Source organism: Carassius carassius, chromosome 39, assembly GCF_963082965.1.
Source record: "Carassius carassius chromosome 39, fCarCar2.1, whole genome shotgun sequence".
Lineage (NCBI taxonomy): Eukaryota > Metazoa > Chordata > Actinopteri > Cypriniformes > Cyprinidae > Carassius > Carassius carassius.
This window is the reverse complement of record NC_081793.1, coordinates 22,960,814-22,982,919: the sequence shown is the minus strand read 5'-3', so window position 1 is coordinate 22,982,919 and position 22,106 is coordinate 22,960,814. Positions and strand designations below refer to the sequence as shown.

General features: G+C 36.3%; 1 protein-coding gene across 1 annotated transcript; it reads right to left on the bottom strand.

Moving 5' to 3' along the window:
• Positions 1 to 423: 423 nt before the first annotated feature.
• Positions 424 to 21,931, bottom strand: LOC132121663 (dual specificity mitogen-activated protein kinase kinase 6). The gene is made up of 12 exons (XM_059531318.1): positions 21,481 to 21,931; positions 8,429 to 8,492; positions 8,222 to 8,270; positions 7,157 to 7,270; positions 5,801 to 5,920; positions 5,369 to 5,485; positions 5,156 to 5,207; positions 4,947 to 5,074; positions 3,922 to 3,999; positions 3,223 to 3,362; positions 1,929 to 1,974; positions 424 to 1,236 (listed from the first exon to the last, which is right to left on the bottom strand). The coding sequence occupies exons 1-12, from the start codon at positions 21,566 to 21,568 to the stop codon at positions 1,159 to 1,161; spliced, it is 1,074 nt and encodes a 357-aa protein (XP_059387301.1). The 5' UTR covers positions 21,569 to 21,931; the 3' UTR covers positions 424 to 1,158.
• Between the last annotated feature and the right edge of the window lie 175 nt (positions 21,932 to 22,106).

Here is a 22,106-nt window from a genome sequence, read left to right as displayed (position 1 = left end):
TTATGGTTAATACATATGCACTGTGTAAAATAATAATATTAATAATAATAATAAAATAACAATAATGATAATAATTATAATCATTTCCAGTTGGATTGCAATTGAAGAGAGTGAGAATTTTTTGATTGGCTCAGAACAGAAAGGTCTAGATGTAGCCAACAGACTTAGATACCTTTTGCCCAAAATTACCTTGGTTTAGACGAACAGCACACAAGCATTTACACCCATTTACTCACACACACAGAGTTCATGGAGGGTATGTGAAAAGTGGTCTTTTCACTTCTGGCCATCTGATTCAGGGACAGCTCTATGGGCATAGTCGCTCACGATTACAATAGCATTTAAAAACTGATCCAAGAATAGCCTTCAGTGACACAAATGTACCAATCAGTCTTTGCAAAATCAGAAAAAAAAGAAAAGAAAGATGCTCCAATCATTCACTTTAATAACCATCACTTCTTACAGCCAACACAGAATATTGTCCTCATTTAACAAATGTATTTAATGTTTTTTTTTTGAGTATATACATATCTAGATAATAGATAAATATATCTATACCACACTCTCTCTCTCTCTCTCTCTTTATATATATATATATATATATATATTTTTTTTTTAAGAAGAAGAAGAAATGGACATTGTGGGGGTGGGTAACATTTCTGAATACTTTAAGAATTACACTGAAGTGCCACTGGGGAAACTCAACAGACATCTATAGCAGACTCCCCTGATGCTAAAACTGCTTTTTACTGCTTTTTGGATTGAGAGGTAAAGCTGGAGGAGGACTGAGATTGAACAACAGATGAAGTTTGACTTGGGACTGTAAAACCTTTTAATGCACATGTATGCACATACAGGCAGGTGAAGAATTTACACACACTCACACACAAACGCGCTTATTCTCACACACGCACCTACACATACATGCACGCACGCGCTGAGATTCCCGCCCCATGCCCTATTCCGTGTGTTGCTAGGAAACGCCCCGCCCACCCTCACTTTCGGTGTTCTTTCCCCCAGACCCTCCTGTGTGCCTGTTCACTGCTGTCTGCTGAGGTGGGCGTGTCTTACAGATGTTAGTCTTGCTATTGGTGCTTTTTCTGAAATAGTCCCGTCTCCCCCCGCAGCAACACATCAGTTTTGCTGAGAGGGACGTTCTCAGTCCCCGAGGATGCTCTTCACAAAGCTAGCGACGTCGGTGTCTTTGGAGTCATGGAGAGTGAAAAAGGGATTTTGCTGGGTATAGAAAAGATTTGAAACATCAATACTAAATTAATGCATATTTCAATGCAAAATTATATATAAAAAAATATTTGTGCATTACACATAACATGCACATGAATATGTTAAAGAAATATATTTTATAAATTATATATTATATAAAATGCTGCTGCAGAGTGGAATACAATACATCGGTATATATATGTGTGTGTGTGTGTGTGTGTGTGTGTGTGTTTGTGTTCAAATATATAGTATTTTTGTAAAAAAGTATATTGTGCACTATTTTCAGTAATGAAAATGTATGCTAAAATTAATGTGTGTGTGTGTATGTGTATGTATGCAAATATATAGTATTTTTGTAAAAAAATATATTGTGCACTATTTTCAGTAATGAAAATGTATGCTAAAATTAATTGTGTGTGTGTATACATACACACATATATTTTATATTATATTAAATCATAATATAAATAACATAGGTTTTATAGATTTTATATATACACACACACACACACATTTTATATCATATTAAACCATACACACACACACACACAAATTTTATTCACAATAGTTTTGGATAAGATATAGCAAGTCAAACTGCTGTCAAACAAGTTTGCATCGAAAGCACAAGTCTGACACCTAAAGGCCAATTCAGGGAAATGTTTGTTTAACAAAAACGACAAAAAAAGTTTCAGCATCTAACTCACCATTAGTTCTGTGTAAGTTGGCCGCTCTTTGGAATTCTTCCTTAAGCTGAAACACAACCAGAGAAAAAAACAAAACAAGTATGTTAGATACGCAATACGAATTAGCAGAACTGGAGCAGGAACACGCAAAAACCTCAATGCAGCAAACTGTGGCCTCGAGTACTTCCCCTCACGATGTGACAGAGAGGATGCAATCAGGGTTTCTACATCCTGTTCGCTTTCCAACTACACAATGCAGAGTCAAGGTACATATAGAGTGTGTGTGTGTGTTGATGTGTTTCTACGCCAAGTTAAAATGAGTGTGTTTTCACTTTTACTAAACAATGTTGTGTCAGCGTTGTTTGTTTCGGAGAAATGCAATTCTACAGAACTCAGAGTCATGATCATCCCACATACTCGAGTTGCAAATAAAGCATCCTGTGTCAATTCATAGGCCTCATTTACATATTGATATCCATCTTGGGTGATGTAATCACAAGTGTGTATTACAGATCTAACAGAGCTCAGTGATTCAGAAGTTTGTGTGCATTGTGAATCATATTTTTCAAATAAAACCCTCATTTTACATACAGCACACAGTGACATGACATGAATATGACAGTGTGCAAATGCATAAAGCGCAGCATAATTTGAAATCACGAGTTTAAAGTTTAAAGCATTCAATTCACACGGACAGACCATCATGCAGAGAACACGCGATCATGCTGATACACACTTCACAAGATCTCACAGCTGGATTCGACTAAGTTTGGAAGGTTTGTGAAATTAAATGTGCATTAGTTCATTAGCTCTCAACGCTGTCAAAATGTCGAGCAGAAAAACTTATCGGCCGATGCCGAGATTTGAAAAATGACAAATATCGGCCGATATGTTGGCTTGGCGATATATCACTCGACCACTAGTCACAAGCCTCCCAGTATTCATCCAAAATATCTTAAATTGTGTTGCGAAGATGAACAAAGCTTTACGGGTTTGGAACGACATGAGGGTAAGTGATAAAAAAAAGGGTAAGTGATTAATGACACAATTTTCATTTTGGGGTGGAGTATCCCTTTAATATGCTGATTTTTTCCTAACCATTTTTGTAAAAAAAAAAAAAAAAAAAAGAATTCACACGATTGTTTATGTAAAATAAATTGTACTGTAATGGTTGATCAATTTAATGGGCGAATTTAATTCTTAATAAAATTTTTTTTTTACATCTATGGTGCAGCCAGGGAAAAGGGAAAATTGGAAATCATTATTGTTGTGCTCTAATGTGCAAGTGTGCAACTGTGTGTAACAGCACACCCACCATTGTGACGTGAAGTCCACAAACTCGGGTGAGAAGCGGTCTGCAGGCAGCTGGGGCGACGGCTCTTCAACCACCTGCTTCAGCTGCTGAAATGGCGTTCCCCACGAGTCATAGGGAAACCGCAGAATGGCCAGCTCGATCTGACAAGATGAAAAACACACGTCACTCACAACACAACCATCACAAATCATAACGTGCCACGCAACAGAGGAAGCAGCACAGATTTTTTATTTATTAATGTAACAATCACCAAGTAACAGAGAAAGACCCTTTTTATGAATAATATATAAAACAAATCAACATGAAGCAATTTTTACTCTTTGCAAAGTGAAAAATAATCATCATTGAAGCTGGACGAGTGAAAATGTAATTTGTATAAATGTAAATGCATTTTGAATGTGTAAGATTATATAAAGGAAACTTGTTCTAAGTTGTTTTATATTACACAAGGAGCCTTAATCTTTTAAATCAAATTTAAATCTTAACCTATAACATAACATTATGTGATTAATTGTGAATAAATATTTAAAATCAACTGACAGAACTGATATTGACACAAAGTCTGAGTGCACATTAAGTATCTGTTAAGCATTATTAATATAATATTGCATAATGTCATAAATAAAAATAATAATGAATGAAGTGTTACAGTTAAGCAACATTAAGGTGTTAAAAGTATCCAAAGTCACTCAGACGTACCATTGTGATTCCTAAACTCCAGATATCAGACTTGACGTTGTAGCCTTTCTGATTGGTCTCTGGGTTGATTCTCTCAGGCTGTGAATGAAAAAGAAATATGACTCATTAAGTTGATAGTGAGCAAAAGAGGAAGAGTGGTTTGATAAGTAGTCTAGAGAGATAAGCAAGCCTGAGAAATAGTGCCATAAAATGTGTCACTTTTGCCCTTACAACATTCTCCTCTTTATGACACAAGTCTATCATTCAGATGTATAACGTTCACAGCTATATACAGAGCAACATGAACACTGTGAGCTGAAGTCTGAGGTGTTTGGAAAACTCTCTAGAAGCATGCACACTTTATCGATATCTCAATATGTGTTTTTGAACGGTTTTTAGAACCGCTACAGTAGAAAGTTTAATTATTTGTTTCAAAAATAGTCAAAACTCTATGCGTAGCAACGAAACTCTGTTTCACTGACCCTCAATGTTTATAACATTAAAAAGACATCAAATAAAAACTGATATTTTAATGGTCTTAAAATTATATGGCAAATACTCATAATTAATTTATTTTATTAGCCTGAATTACACACACATATATAGACAACATATGCAAAATAAAAAAAAAAATGCATATTCTTACCCAGAATATTTAGATTCATTTAGAAATATTGCATTACATGAGAACAGCTCATGTCTAATTCATAACGGAGTACAGTAGGTGGCTTCAATATTTGTCAAATTGTCAAAAAGCTTAAAATACCACTTAAAACATTCTGCAGTTTTAATGATCCTAAAAGTCATCAAATAAAAACTGACCATTCAACTATATTAATTACCATTTATCAAATACTTACATTAACAAATGCATATAATATTCTAACCCCTAAATATTCAGATTAATTTTGAAATATATTGCATTAAATGTTCTTGTGTAAACTGTTATTAACTGACTAGTGACTATGATGATGTACATGAAAAAAAAAATCTGAATTTCCAACACAAGAAAATTAAATATACAACTCTTCTTTCTTCTTGCTTACCGCCATGTATGGCTTGCAGCCGGCATCCATTGTCTTCGCCACTGAATCCACAAGGTACCCGCTGATGCCAAAATCACACATTTTCACCTGACCCTGCATGTTTATCAGGACATTAGAGGGTTTCACATCTGGAGAAAGACAAGAGGAAAATCAGTTGCTGGCATCATTAAAAAGCAAATAGACAATACTGTATTTGAGCAGCAGCTCACCTCTGTGTATCACTGACAGGTTGCTGTGGAGATGCTCCAATGCTTTCACGATCTGCAATGGGAATATAAAACATCAGGCTCATTGCAGATCTACAGGACTTACACATGCTCAGGAAGTGGGCATGCAATTTAAAAATAAACACATTAATCATTTAAAAGACATCTCATGTCGATTTTTTGCTCAATATAGACAGAAAATACGGTGGTACTTACAGATACGGTGATCTTTCCCAGGATGTCTTCAGGGATGGTCATACCCTTTTCCTGCACCTGTTTATAGAATTTATCTAGAGAGGTGTCCATCAGCTCCATGCAGATCCACACATCACCCTAACAACACAATGGGCCAATCAGGTTAGAGCTGGGATTTCAGCTATAACAACATCAACCTGCCTTAAAAATGAGACAGCAGGAAATGACTAGGCACATTCCCATTGTAGGACTTCCTGTGGAACTTTTCTTTCGAATCAAAGTACAACAGTCGAGTCGAGACATTATAAAGACACAGATTCAGATAACTGGGCTTGCTCAGCCTTTAGTCTGTGCAATTACCACTCTATACTCTAGGATTAAAACAGCTACAAATGCTGTCAGGTAAAAGAGATGACTGCGCAGTGCATTTACTGTGTTCAGTGTTTACTGTACCTCTCTGAACAGGGCTCCATAGAAGGTAACGGTATAAAAGCAGTCGACTGTTCTCATTGAGATGTCCAGATCCATTAGCAGCCGTTTCTGCTCCTGTGTGTTTACTGTGGCCCGGATTCGCTGTAGAATAAATGGGTCAGGGAAATGAGCAATAATATTGTAAATTCTGAAAAAGATCGTTTCAGCCCAGGATGCTGGTGAACACGGAATTCAAAAAGTGCTGAAATGCATATGTTACAGTTTTGTCTATTACTGTAATGTCACAAAATATACTTTGTAGGAGAGGCACACTTAATTCGACTTAAGTTGAAAAATGCTTAAAGAAAAATAAAAGGGTAACTTTTGGGGTTGGGGATATTTTATAAACAAAAATTTATACTCAGCAAGAACACATTTATTTGATCAGCAAAAACATTTAATGTTAGAAAACATTTTGATTTCAAATAAATGCCGTTTTAGCTTTCTATTTATCAAAGAATCCTTAAAATATTAAGAAGCAGAACTGTTTATGTTTATTTTTTTTCAGTTTTTTTTTTGTATTAAACAGAAAACAGCTCACACAAGGAATTGGTTATTGTTTTTTTTTTTTAAAGGTTGTATTATATTATTACAATTTATTATTAAATGTAAATATTTCACAATATTAATGTTTTACTCTTTTTTTTCATCAAATGACTGCAGCCACTATGAGCATAAGAGACTTCTTACAAAAACATTTTAACATTCTTACGACCCCCCCAAACTGTTGAACAATGGTTTATATCTTCTATGATATTTGATATGAAAGTAGCTTAATAAATGTTTTTAATGAAAATAAAATTATTAAAAGGACAAAAATAACCAAAAAGGTTATCTCAAGGAAGATTAACTTAAATAGCTTAACTTATTATTATGTTGTTGTGGTTTCTTTTCACACATTTTATGCTGATTGAACAAAATGACATGAAAACTGAGTTATGATGGAATGGAGAAGCCATTCAAAGCTGGCTCCAAGGTGGTTGTAAAATGTTACTAAACACACTAGCACACCTCTAACAGTACATTCTATTTAAATAGGGCAAGTTATCAGGATGCTTAGCAACTGTACACAGCATTAGAACCACTTTATTTCATTATTTCAGCAAATATTGATAAATTTAATTTACTGACTTTGTATTGTTACTAAAGTTTCATAAAAGCAACAAATCGCTTTAGGCTTACAGGTTATTTTTATACTGAACAGCATTTTAAATATTGATGTGCACTGCAACTATTATTTTCAAGAGAAAATGCTACAAGCATCAAGTTTAATACATTTTGAGTTGAGACATTAATTACAGCAATACTCCTGGCTAGCATAGGACTGAATGAACTCACCTTTACTGCCATTATTACTCCACTTGGGACGTGTTTCATCTTGTCCACCACTCCATACGCCCCTCGCCCCAACTCTCCAATCTGCTCCAAATCATCCGCCTTCACCACAAAGTTCTGTCCGCAAACAAAAACACAAGTTAAAGGTATCATATGAACTTTATGAATGAGGAAATTGATGCACACACTATGGAAACAAACAAGGAAACAAAATGTAGCCTGCATTCCAAACAGACAGTCTGAAGGACGTCTAACAAGAAAATAAAAAGCACAAATGAACATGAGCTGATTGCTTCCTATGAGGTTTGAAGAATGGAAGCACGCTATTCCAGATAACATTTTCCAGTCCCTGTATCAGCTCGCTATCACTAGCAAACGCCTTAAACCTTGAGGCAACAAAACCAGCTCCTTAGAAATTCTTCACAAAAACTCTTATGTGCCAACCTGATTTCATCCGAAAAGTTAGTTACTCTTCTAGGTTGGTTGTAAGAAAACAAAAAGCCTTCATTTTTTCCAATGGAAAATTCCACTTATTTGATGAGTTTAAAATAAATATTTTACAGCCTGAGAGGCAGTAAAGTGCATTCCAGGCTCCCTACAATCAGACGTATTCAAAAGGGCTGTAATGTGCACTGGGCCATTCTTTACAACCCGCCGGTCTTTCACAGAGCCAAGCTTTCATATCAAGCCTGGGACGGGAGTTACATCACCATAAAGAACGAAGTAAAATATGACATTTGGAAAGATATGTCTATCACCTTAGAACGGGAATGCAAATTAAAAAGACGCTTTGCATACAGGTGACCCAAGGACAGTTCCTCTCAGTGATTTTAACACAGACGAGGAAGAGATGCAGGCAAAGTGAAACCTTCCAGCATGAAATATTTCACATAGTATGTCTAGATTTGGTAGTTGTTGATTTTTGCCATGACCAGACTGAGGCAGATTAATTTGTAATAAAACAGAAGACAGGAAACAAATAGGTATAAAAAAAAGTATAAATATATAAAGATGAAAAATATACACAAGATTCTCATTCTTAATTAAAGAAAGGATGATGAAACGCACCTTTTCTCCAATAGTAACATAGGCTTTAGAGTCCAGGTCTCTCGGGGGTCTGTGCAACAAAGAAATCCCATTGAGTGTCATTGTCTGACATGGTAAATGACTCACTAACTAAAGCTAGCCTTAAGTAGGCGTGCTCATTGTAATATTGAGAAAATCGTAATTATCTTAAAACGTAATCAATGCACTGTAATCTGCATAAAATCTTACGTAGGAGCAGGTTGGGGTTTCTCAAACACCTCTTTTGGAAGCTTGAGTGGTGGCTTCTTTTTACCTGCAGAGAGAAGAAAAAAGACAAAAATCTTCATTATTATGCCCAAGTCAGTCAAGACCTTCTGCATTTGTTAGTAATAAGATCCTTTCAAGAGAGAAAAAACAAATGTCTTGCAACGAAAGCTTTATGTGAGATAAAAAAAAAAACTCAAAAGGCCTTTCTAAACAAAAGAAGCATTCTGAAACCGTCCCGAGGGATATAGAGCCCTTTCCTTTATTTCTGCTCCCCATGGAATTCCGAGATTCCCTATCGGATGAGCACTTACGGTCAGACAGTGCAAGCGGCTCCAGATCCCGGCTGAGTAAATGCGAAAGAGCGAGAGAGTGCGAGGAGAGAGAGTGCAAGTGTGAAAGAGGGAGGCGAGATGGCAAGGCCTGGTGCATTCTCTCCATCTGCAGCAGATCGGAGGTGCCACCTCCACAGGCGTGACCCATCATCATGAGTGACACCAGAGTGGGGCAATCCACATTCCTGATGGCACCTGAACAGCCCACACCCACTGACTCATTCCAGTCTGCTAAATGCAACATTAGGTATAACATGTGCAGATGGGATTACTTCAATACATATCAACAGTTGTGCTTGGATAAGGATGTCACATGCTGTACTTCTATGACAACAAAAATAAAAATGAAACAATCAGTCTCTGTGTAGCATCAGCAGCTCTCAATCTAGTACCTAAATGCTGTCTGACTCATAGGTGTCTGCTTTTAAATGCTCATGCATGTGTCTGCACATAGTCTGAAAATGCTCAAACTTCATAAATTAATAAAGAAAAATAGATATTTCTAATTAGCTATCTGAATTCTTAAAACAATGCTTACATTTATTTTCATTTAAAATTAATCAATAAAGGCTGCCATACATGCCATTATTTTAATTTTTGGAATATTTAGATTAAAATTTAGCTTTTTAAATAAAGTTTAATAGCATATTAGGTTTTTGCTGTTGGTTATAAAAACTGGCATTGAGAAACTTCCCTTATATTTATCAAATTTTTTTATTTTTGATATATATTTGTTACATTTACTAAAAGAAATGTTGGTGTTACTGAATTTTAAATATTAAAGCAGAAATTTGCCATTTCTGTGATACTACGACAGTAATGTAAAAACTAAATACATTAAAAAAAAAGATCAAATAAAATTTACATTCAATAAAATTAGGAAAAAATTAAATATATGGTTGAGCCAAACTTGCAGTGTCTGGCTGCTCAACCAAACAGAATAATGTTCTGTTTTTAACAAATACTCAATGGCTGCACAGATCACTACCCGAGAAAGAAACCCTGCAAAAGGTGTGGCTTCAGAAAAGTCCTGACCACACCATGAGCCCACAGGAAACAAAAGCAGAGACACTTCCCATATTGTCACAATTCTACATAAAATACGAGCAGCTATTTTGCCACTGCAGCATGAGAAGCGGGCTGTGAATTGTCAACCTTCACCCACAGTCCTGTTGTATGTCCATTACACTATTGTTACCAGCAAAAAAACCTCTCCCACCAGCCTTTACATGCACAACAATAGCAACAGAAAGCTGACACTCGAAAAAAATACTCACCAAGGACTCCAATCTCTTTTAAAGTGAGGGTACAAAACCACAAAATGATCGCAGGCCTCCTGCAGAAACTACATCGCTGATAACGACTGCCAAAAAACCCCAACTGGAAATCACTCCCTAGCAACCGACTCAAGCAATGTTCCGTGTTGAAAGCTCTAATCCTTAAAATCACACATGCTGACACATTACAGGCAGAAACCCGATAGCTTTCTTCAGGCTGATCACATCAGCGATGAAGGGAAAAGCCTGGTCTCATTTACTGACTTTGCTAACTTTGTGAAAACTGTTGCATAAGCAGTAAAAAAAAATAGCCACTTAGGGTACTCCGAATATAACAAGTGCCCTACTATGTCACAATGCTCCCATTAACTACTGCAATTATAGCCATAAAGTGACCAGAATTCATTTGTTTTTATCAAGAGTTGGCAATTAACGAAGCAGTTTGAGTGAAGGTTGGCGATGTGACAAAGTTGAGCTGAGTAAAATAGCAAACAGTCCAGGACTATATCGAATCCACAGCCCACAGCAATTGAAATGCGTCAATGGACAGACAAAGCATAAAGGGAGATGCAAAGGAGGCTCTATCTACTGGAACGTGTTCCAGCTTGTTGTACACACTGGAGAAGCTCTTTCATCCATGCTGAAGCCACCATGAAAATTACCAGCCGCATCTAGAAGAACTAAACGCATGCATGCAGATAAACACATATTGCATTTATTTTGGTCACATTAACAACTCTGTTTGTAAATAAATTCTGCTGTTGAAGTGGTTGGCAAATGGCAATTATTGTTTGCATAACTGAGATAAAAAAGGTTTCATATTGAACAGAACCACTGTACAAATTGTACAATTGAAAGGCCATGCGAAGTTCAAATTAGGGCTGTGCAACATATTGACTAGTCACAATATTTGCAATGATTTTGCTGGCAATATTAAATTAAGTGAGCAAATTACAACAATGTTATTGTCCATTAGCATTGCTTTGGGCAGCAAAAATGCAAAACAAAGTTGAATTCACAGTTTTGCATTTACAAGTGAATGCACAAATATATCAAACTCAGCGTTACTGTAGAATTATTTATATTATAGCCTATTGTATTACAGTACAGTATTCCTTACAGTATCACTGTATTTATTAATATTTGAATTAACTTTTATGTTTGCAGTTTTAGTTATAGTGCAATTTAAGTAAGCTTAGTTTAGTAATTACTATATACTTACTACATGTATCAGCTTTATTTTTTTTATTTCAGTCAGTGAAAAGCTGGTTACACTTTAAAGGTGTCCTTGTTACAGTGTAATTAAACATACAAGTACTGAGTAATACAACGTAATAAATGTACTTACTATATGGTTAGAATTAGTGTTACTTGCATTTAACAATGCATAATTAATTGTTATTTTAATAGTAAGTACATGTAACAAGGACACCTTAAAATAAATTGTTACTGAAAGCTTTATTTCAATTACCGGTAATGACATTTTTTTTTTTTTTATAGATTTGGTTTCCTATAAGAAAATGCATTCATTGTTTTATTTCATTACATTTTTTTAAGCTAGTCCAAACTCAAGGCTGACCAAAAACCACTGTTCCCATAGCAGTAAACAAGAAATGAAAACAAAAACAAAAACAAAACATACACACAGGACCGAAAGCACATGATATCAGAACATGTGAAAGTGCTTGTGAAGCTTGTGAACATGTGAAGAGATCAATAGATTATATAATTACCCAGTATTGGCAGGAAACAAAGGTATTGTTCAACAAGTACACAAAGTAAAAATTGTCAACTATATAAAAAAAATTGTGCAAAAATTGTAATGTGAATACGAATACTAATATTGACTTAACATCATGTTGAAGGGAAAAGCAAGCACACACACTAATTCTCATTTTTGCTGAACTGCGCGCAATGTCCAGGTATGTCAGAAAATGCTTGCAAAATCTTTAAAACATGTTTGAATAAATCAAATTCATTGCTTCATTTGCACCAGAGAGGGTTTGGCACAGAACAGCCCCTGCGGATGTCTGACCGATCCGTTAGCGTCTGGCCTCAGGTGAACGTTAGCAATGCGAATCAGGCACAATTGCCGTCGTGTTTCACTCTATGGTGTAACATGAACTTTACTGACCCCTGAGACCCCCTAGCTGTAGCTTGTTTGACTTGTGGTCGTCTGCTCAAGACCTTGTTTACCGTCCACAAAACCCAAGTCAAGCAGTTCTAGTCCTTCACTATCCCACTCCGAATTCCAACAATCCCAAGAGTTTTTCAATGGAATTTCAGGGACCCGGCAGAGGGCGAGAGAGAGAGAGAGAAAGAGAGAGAGAGAGAGAGAGAGAGAGAGATGAAAATAACTTCTCTTGGGCTGCCGGTTGACTGCACTGGCTGTTTGTAAGACACTCTATATTTCCAAAGATGGCAGACCCTTTGGGTCACAGCAGCTGGGGACACAGCTTTAGAACGAATGTCGTCACTGCTTCTCACTGTGCGTCCTCTACTGCTTTCCACTTACAGAGACAGTCCAGGAATGACATGTCATCCTCAGAGACAAATAAAGGCCAGTGCCTGAAAGTGTGCTTGGTTAAAGGTTGGGAAAAAATAAAAATGTTATTAAACATAAAAAAATTTGAAGGCAGTAAAGATTTGTAGAACTTAATATTAACAATATTATTAATAACATACTAAAATAAAATAGAAAGACATTTGTTGCAAAAAAATTTAGGGCTGCACAATTAATCAAAATTAAATTGCAAAAATAATGAATTGCGATTAGGCATAAGCTGCGAGGGTCATGTGTATCTTTCAGTGAAGCACAGTTTTGTGATCAGCAGTAAATATCCATCCAAATTCCAGAGGGCGCTCTCATGCTGAAAATCCAAATATGCCCCAAAGAAGAAATCCAGGAATTCCCTATGGCTGCAGCTGATTTAACTGCTTTCATTCATTCAACGTGACTAATAAACACACGATTATGGCAATATATGGTTTATCTCTTATTATAATACATTTTCATCATAATAAAGTATATCTAAAAAGAAATGCTAATCAACATTATAACTGCTTAGAACACAATGAAATGAAATATTGTGTGCCTTAATTATTCTGTTTAAGAAGCCACATCATCTCACAGAAGGATTTATTTCAAACACTCAACTGACGTTATGAAGTGAATTTGGAGTTAAAACGTTATTAAATGTGGTATTTTCACGTGTTTTCAGATGGAGCAGCATTTACTACACAGAGCTATAGTTCACTGAGAAGATACGCAAACAGCAAAGAGCTGAATGTGATTTTGCATAGCTTGTCAGAGAACTACGGCTCTGTGTAGTAAATGCTGCTCCACCTGGAAGCAGGTGATGGAGATTGACTACTAATCACAGAACCGGCTTTACTGTCAAAATGTGCATGACAATCGCGATTAATTGTTTTTGATGGGTGGTAGTGTATTAAGGCCTTTAATAATATAAAAAGGAAAACAGCTGAAACATATACATATATTTACACATATATATATATATATATATATATATATATATATATATATATATACAGTACACACCAAAAGTTTGGAAACATTGCTATTTTTTATGTTTTTGAAAGAAGTTTCTTCTGCTCATCAAGCCTGCATTTATTTGATTAAAAATACAGAAGAAACAGTAATATTGTGAAATATTATTACAACTTAAAATAATAGTTTTCTATTTGAATATACTTTTTTTTTTTAATTATTCCTGTGATGCAAAGCTGAATTTTCAGCATCATTACTCCATTCTTCAGTGTCACATGTAACATCCAGTCTATCACATGATCATTTAGAAATCATTCTAATATTCTGATTTATTATGAGTGTTGGAAACAGTTCTGCTGTCTAATATATTTGATGAATAAAAGGTTAAAAAGAACTGCATTTATTCAAAAACAAAAAATTCTAATAATATATATTCTAATAATATATTTTCTTTACTAATCACTTTTTATCAATTTAACACATCCTTGCTGAATAAAAGTATTGATTTTATTTTAAAAAAAGAAAGAAAATAAATTACTGACTGCAAATTACTGACCAGTAGTGTATATTACAAACTATTTATATTTTAAAAACATAGCTTTTTTTTTTTTTTTTTTTACTTTTTATTCATCAAAGTATCCTAAAAAAGTATCACATGTTCTGAAAAAATATTAAGCAGCAGAACTGTTTCCAACTTTGATAATGAATCATCATATTAGAATAATTTCTAAAGGATCATGTGATAATGATCCTAAACATTCAGCTTTGCATCACAGAAATAAATTATAATTTAAAGTATAATACAACTAAAAACTATTATTTTAAATTGTAATAATATATCACAATATTACATTTTTTTCTGTATTTTTGATCAAATAAATGCAGGCTTGATGAGCAGAAGAAACTTCTTTCAAAAACATTAAAAATAGTAATGTTTCCAAACTTTTGGTCTGTACTATGTATGTATATATATATATATATATATATATATATATATATATATATATATATATATATATATATATATATATATATATATATGGGGGGGGGGGTGCTGCAGTACTGAAAACCTCAAAGAGAGTGACTGTGGTACTGAAAAAAGTATTTTTGCATTTTTGTAAAAACACAAATTATGCATTTGAATGGAAGGGACCTCAAAGGGAGGTGGAGCGGAAGGTGCACAAACTAAATTGGGAGTGCTTCATACTAAATGCTTTAAGGTAGATCATACAGCTTTGTATGCTTTGCCGTGTGAGCTCTGACAGACTGCTTGTTGAGAGAGTTATCCACAGTGTATAACTTCATACTGATATATTGCTGTAACTGTAGATGTTATGAATTCAAATTTAAGTTTGTTGTACAAGCATTACATTTGTACACAACTGCACACTTATCTGACTGAAAGGGTGCATGGATGCCATTTGGTATAGGAGGCAGCCCCAAAACAACAACACTGGTTCAATAAACCAACCTGTTTGAAAACAGTTATTTTTGCAAGTGCAATTGGTCAAGTTAGTGGCACATAAATTTACCTTTAATCGTAAACTGCAATCTAATAATTTTGGCATACTTGCATCGCATGTCACCATTTTAGATACATGCATCTTAGGATAAGAAACAAGCCCAACAGAACAACACCGGCTCAATAAACCAACCTGTTTTGTTTTTGCAAATGAATTTTGGTGATGCTTTGTGTGCACATATTTTTGCATGCACATATTGCAGGCCACCATTTTAGATGGATGAAGTTTGGGATAGGAGACCAACCCCAAAGAGCATCAATGCCTCATTAAAATAACCTGTTTGAAAACAGTAATTTTTGCAAGTACATCTGTTGATTTTAGTGGCACATAAATGTACCTTTAACTGCAATCTAATAATTGTCCCTGCATATTATGCAGGCAAACAAGTTAAACTCTAGAATGAAATGAGCCATGATGTTTTTGATAAAATTCTCCTCCAAGCATGGGAGGATACCAGGAGGTGTACCAATTCCACAATGCATGATCCGGTTGGCAGAATTAGAGCAAGGCAAAGTGCTACCAGAGGGTGGAGTCCTCAACCTGTTGCTGTTGACACTTAATCTCTGCCCTGACATCTTCCATGAAACACTGCCGCAGTCACACTAAGTGGTTGGTATGAGATGCAAAATCTTTTATTCTGCACTTAGCATAATTGGTTGTGACATACGCCATTTTGAAAACCAAACAGAAATGTTAACATAAACAAGGGCATTAGAAACCTTCACGACAACTACATAAGGTGTTTATCTCACCATTTTTAAAGATGCCACCTTTTTTTAATTTAAGACTCAAGCTGCAGCCTTCTGCAAATAATTCCAAATTTTTAGAAAAGCATATTGAATGTTAGAAGCTTTATTACAAAATCTGTAAGGCTTTAACGAAACCATAAATTTCATAGTAGTCAGTTTGAACACAGACCAGCATAAGAAGAATCATTATGCACCGCAGAATGAATTTGTCTTATTTTCAGAAAGAGATTATTTCCTGCATGTGAGAGGGTTTTCACAAATGTACATGTGGAGCCAAGTAAGTGGTGCCTTAATATCGAACACATTTTGGCTTCATTGGATGACAACAGAAAGAGGTTTACTGCCCCCTGCAGAGAAGGGACCTCCCTTGGGTGCTGTAAACAAAATCTTTTTTAAATAATGATGCATGACCTAATCACTCTTTACAATGGCATAATCACCAGGACCTTCATTGGTGCAGGATTGGGGGTATTGTACATAATTTAATTGTTCATGGTGCAAGAAATTTCTGTACACGTGAACCCTGCTCCCTGAGAATTTTCAGCAGCCATAACTCCAGTCTTCGGTGTCACATGATCCTTCAGAAACCATTAAAATGTTTATTTGATGCTCAAGAAACATTTATCATCATCAATGTTGAAAACAGTTGTGCTACTCAATATTTTTGTGGAAACAATTAAAAAAAAAAATTTAGGTTTCTGTAATGAATAGAAAGCTCAAAAGTAGGGATGCACGATCGATCGGCCAGGGATCAGAATCTGCCGATTTTCCTCACGATCAACCCAGATCGGTGACTGGCTTACAGGGCGCGACAATAAGGACTGCCTGATGGCCTGGGTCAGCGTAAAAAGACGTTTGGTAGAGTAGACGGATTTGTCTCTTGCCCGATCGGGAAACTGAATGAAACGTCAAGACATTTTATCATTTGCATGTGTTTTTAAGTCTTAATAAACTTAAATACATTCAGCACTTCACACAAAACAGCACGCTCACAGTCAGCCTCGTCATTGACGCGCGTGAGCCGCCTGGATGGGCAAAAACATACAAAAGTATACAAAATACCCTCTCTTGGCAAGTAACTTTGCAGCTTTAATAATGATTAATCTATATTTAATTTATACAGTGGAGTACAGATGCATCAATCGACTGTCCATTTTTCATTTTATTTCAAACTATCTTTTGTTCTGTGCATACACACACACACACACCGCACTGAAGTCATTTTCCCAAATGCCATTTGTGTGGAAATATTACACTTAGGGATGCACGATCATGATTTTTCATGGCTGATTCCGGTACCGATTTTTTACAAGAAAACTGGCCGATTCCGATACAGATTTAATTAACAAACAAGAAGGAAGGAAAGTGTGCATAAACAAGATGTTTATTTGGTATTTAATAGGCCAAACTGGCTTTTGGCTATTGAAAACAATAACCGTAACCATCTTAAATTAACGGCAGTAACTGCACAGTAAGTAGCCTACATTCAATACAAACATAGATGGTACAGGCAACAGCATTCAGCTTTTGTTTTTGAATTGGGTTGAAACTACATAGAACTGGCCTTAAATGAAAAAATTAATTGTAACCATGTGAAATTAAAAGGCAATAACTGCATAGTTCTACAGTCCAAACAACACAATCAACACACATTCAATAAGATGTTTCTTAATCACCATTCAGTATTTGTTTTAGTTTTTAAATTTGGTTTTAAATTAAAAAAAAAGGTATTTACCAGTGAGACTAAATAAAAGTATGCTATATAAATAAAATCAGAATCTGCAAAAATACAAAAAAAAACACTTGAAATCTTTTGAAATTATACATGTATTTAATGCCAAGTTTTACATTTAAATCAATTAAAAGCATCCTTGCTAAATAAAAGTATTATTTTCTTAAAAAAAAAAAAAAATTAAACAGGAGTGGATTCTTTTATATTATTTTATGTGACTATAAAAATTTACAAGAATCTGTTTAAAATCTTTACAAGAATCTGTATGGAATCTGTATCTTCCTGTATAAAAAAAAAGAAAGAAGAAAAACAAAAAGACTGCAAATGATGGCAATAATGTGTAAATTGTTTAATCAACAAATGCATCATTTGGGCAAAAATTTGCTTTAAAAAAAAAAAAAAAACTACTATTTGGCCAATATGAGGCATCTGAGGAGGTAATCTCCACCCTTTTTAGACATGTACTTCACACCCTGATTGCAATAAGCTAAAGGCGGTCCTTTCTTGGAAAGCAATACTGTTAGTAATGCTATGCTAAGAGACACCCTGGCGGCCTTCAACAGAAAACCCTAAAAGTAGTCAATTATTCAGAAGTCTGCAATAAGATGGATCAATGTCAGAATGCAGTTCCTGCGACCCAGCATAGCTCACGGCCCACAGGAGAGAGAGAGAGAGAGAAAGCGAAAGAGCGAGACCATGAAAGACAAAAAAAAAAAAAAGACAGACAGAGAGGGGCCTCTAGACAGGGCCTCCCAGAGAGCCAATAGAGTCATCATACTGGTCACTCCCAAGCAATTCAGAAGGAGAACACTCCCAGGCTTGACATTACACCAATAAACACAGCTTAGCTGTTTAGAAAATGCATGCATTGTACTTCTTTCATTGATAAAGAGACTGGAATGCAAGCTTACCAACTTGCAGTCAGTGATTTGCATGGTAGAATAGTGGAGATTCCATGCCTTGAATTGCAACATGCATAAATTCATGGAAAAGCATGCTGAAGAGATGGAACGGCACCGTTGTTTTCTCCATGCACACAGCCAAAAAGTGAAAGGCCTGGGGGGATCAGCTGCACAATGCTTGAAACAATCCTCATGCTATTGCATCAAAACATCACAGCAAGGCTGGACGGTCACCAACAATTGAGCTGTCGCATATAGGGGATTTAGTATCTCTGTGGTCTATTAGCAGGACAAATGTAACAATTCTGCATGGCAGCAGCAGCACGCTGCATGGTTGCATAGCGGGGACATCACTTTGCTGTGTGTGCCACCAGGGCCAGAGCAAACTCAATGAACCAGGGACCAACAAGCACAATATAGACCCCCACTGAAATAAGTACGGCTGCTTTTCCAAGAAATCACTTCCAACCAGGAAAAGAGTTGCCAACTTTTAAAACGGTCTACGTGCATCCTTTTAAAAGTGTTTGTTTGTAATCAGTTTTGGAATCTGACTTTCAGTTTTCATTATGAGCTATGCACCTTTAAGGTATTTGACACTTCAGATTGCAGTTTTAGTATGCAAGTATGCATCATAACAACAAAAATATAAGCATGTATACGCACGGAAGAAAATTAAGCATAAATTCTTAAAGGAATAGTTCACACAAAAAAGTTTTACTCTCCCTTAGGTCAACCAAGATGTAGAAGAGTTTGTTTCTTCCTTGAAAGAGGTTTGCATTACATCAACTGCTCACCAATGGATCACCTGCAGTGAATGGGTGCCGTCAACAACAGTCCAAACAGTTGATTAAAAAAAAAAAAATCACAATAATCTACAACACAACTCGAGTCAATCAATTAACATCTTGTAAAGTGAAAAGCTGTGTGTTTGTAATAAACAAATACACCATTAATAACTTCCAACTAAAATACAACTATCCTATCCATAACATTGCTTTCTCAAGTGAAAAGGCATCTTGTCTGGATCCGGAGAGAAATCTGCACAGATCAAGCATTGTTTAGTGTGAAAAAAAAGAGAAACCATATATATACACACACACACAAAAGCAGAAATCCATACAGGTTTAAAAGTACATGAGAGTGAGTAAAACACTGAACATTGGGTGAATTATCCCTTTAAGTTGTACCCATTCAATACATTTATATTTAAGTTTAAATTAGTTGCACTATAAAGCAATAGCAAGCAGCCCTTAAACATTGCCCTTTATAATCCATTGCTCCTCGTGCAAAGGTAAAGCTGTGTTTGTTTGCATGGCGAGGGGTTGGTTCATAAGAATTTAGTTCCTCAAATGCTCCTCAGGTGTGTCACTGTTACACAACAACACAATTACTGCTTTCAACGATGCACAATCACCTCATTAGGGCGTCAGAATAAAACATTCTTCAGCCTACCAATATATGATCCATGAGTGTTCTGTTCTCAGAATTGAAATGCTCCTGTTCTGCAGTCTACCTCTCAACTTCGGTTGTGGATAGGAGTGGACCCAGTGTAACAGCTGCTGCCATAGCTTTAATTTGGGCTTGTGCATGTATGTCAATTCAGCCAAAGGTGTGAGAAACCTCACACACGGGCTCTATACAGAACTTCCGTGAAAAAGCAGGGATACTAGATATGTTGCAAAGGCTCCATGGATTGTAATTAAGGGGTCTTAGCATGCAGTGCTGGGAACCCTGTGTTTTTGTCAGAATCATTATTATTATGCTTCTTTCAATGCATGCATTCCAAAATTTAATTGGTAGAAAAGTTTGAATAGCGCACCAGTGCTAAAGAGTGCTATAATACTACAGGTTTTTGATTAACATGAATGAATTTGCTTTTGCAAACTAGTTTGATTTTGAAAGGCAAATAAATAATTTATTAATATGTAGTACAAAATAAGTACTCATGATAAAGAACTGCAACCTAAAGCAGCTTCAAGTTGGTAAAATCAACTTTTGCATGCCATTTCTTTGACAATATCGACAATTGCATAATTACAAATATGTCCATCAGCAAGTAATATAACTTGCTTCTCACATCATCTGTCACATAACTTGGTGGTTCAATTTAAGGGCAGCGTCTGAAGCAACTTGCAAAGCTTCATAAGTGGAAATAATTTAAATGCATACAATGAGTATCATGATTGTGCATGAACTGCTGAACAAATGCCAGTGATCTTGCATTCATGGGCCACGAAACAATATTTTTCTGCAGCTTTTGGCTTGAGGGTTTGTGGATAATTTTGTATGGAGACTTGTGTAGCACATCTGAAGCCTTAAACCGATTGCAGTAACAAAACTATATTTAGCCCCTTATTTTTGCAGCCTCTACCTATGCATTACTGCTGTAACAAAGCTTGCATGACAGAGCGTCCAAATTATTTTCCATTACAGCAACTAATAAAAATTGTTGCATGCTCAACATGGCATGCAAGCAGACTGTCAGGTCCCTGTTTCCCCATAGCACTGCACACTAACCCGTCGGCCAAAGTTTCATGTTATCTAATGCACCTCGCATGCATCAACGCCATAAGTTGTACTAACTGATCTAAAGGTGCAGAACGACGCCGAGGCCGTCGTGACGTAACAATCGAACATTGTTCGAGAGAAAATCGCCTCGTGCGCGTGAATAAGTCGGGTGCGGACTGCGTTGCCATTGCACAATCACTTTTGCATTGCTGGCTAGGCAGTTCCTCAACGCGGAAAAAGGCGTTTCTTTTAATTAATCGTGGCACAGCACGAATGCAAATAGCGCCCGTGCGAGTGTCTAAGGAGAGCATCGCCTTACCAGAAACTCTGCAAAAAAAGGCAGATCATTAAAACAGCCATCGCAACTGACCCTCGCGAGCCATCAAACTTTTAATGCATTGGCCAGGATGAAGCTGCAGCCGTGCACTTTGCAAGCCATGCAACTCTGCCTGCATTTCCGAGGTTTTGCACGGATCGGTTGAGTAAAAAAAAGTACGTACCTGGTTTTGGCAGCGACATCTCCTCTTTTGGGTTGGGGGAAGGGGAAGCACAAAAGACTTTGCTTTCCTTGTCGCTCCCTCCTTCCATCTATCCCTCGCAGTGAGGCTTCAAGCGGGCTTGCTTGCAACAAAGGTGCAAAATACAAGCCGCGATCTTCATGCACTCGGAGCCTTTGGGCGTCGGGTAACTTGTTCTCCGTGCAAAGGCTGGCCCTTCAATTGCACGAAACGAAAACAAGGGGTTTTCTGCAACCGCTCTGCAAAGAAACCTCGGCAGCCACTTACATGATGGGCCAAGGCCAGCAGCTGAGAGCTCCTAACTTGGATCAGTGTGAGCCCCTGCTAACACACGTTCTTCCTGTCTGACGACGCCGGGGATCATGGGACTGGTAGTTTACACGTAATTGCTGTGCGCCGGGGAAAAAAGGAGGAGCAGGCCTAGTGCTAATGTGACTCTTTCAGGTTACAGACCGACGAGCAGGGTGTGAAGTACTTGAGGAAGTGTACTTCATTATTCAAGTGTCATTGGTTGAATTTGTAGTCATCAAGTAATTCTGAAACTAAAAAATTGATGATGGAAATTATTTCTTATTGGAAATCTAAGGAAATTGTCATCAGTTCTTGTT

Bases quoted from the DNA above. Each gene is read 5' to 3' on its own strand.
- LOC132121663 (XM_059531318.1), bottom strand. From the start codon at position 21,568: ATGGAAGGAGGGAGCGACAAGGAAAGCAAAGTCTTTTGTGCTTCCCCT. The intron at 7,271-8,221 runs GTGCGTTTCATC...GTTTGCGGACAG, and splicing joins ATGTTACTATTGGAGAAAAG to AACTTTGTGGTGAAGGCGGA. The intron at 1,975-3,222 runs GTGGGTGTGCTG...GTTGTGTTTCAG, and splicing joins GTGGACTTCACGTCACAATG to CTTAAGGAAGAATTCCAAAG.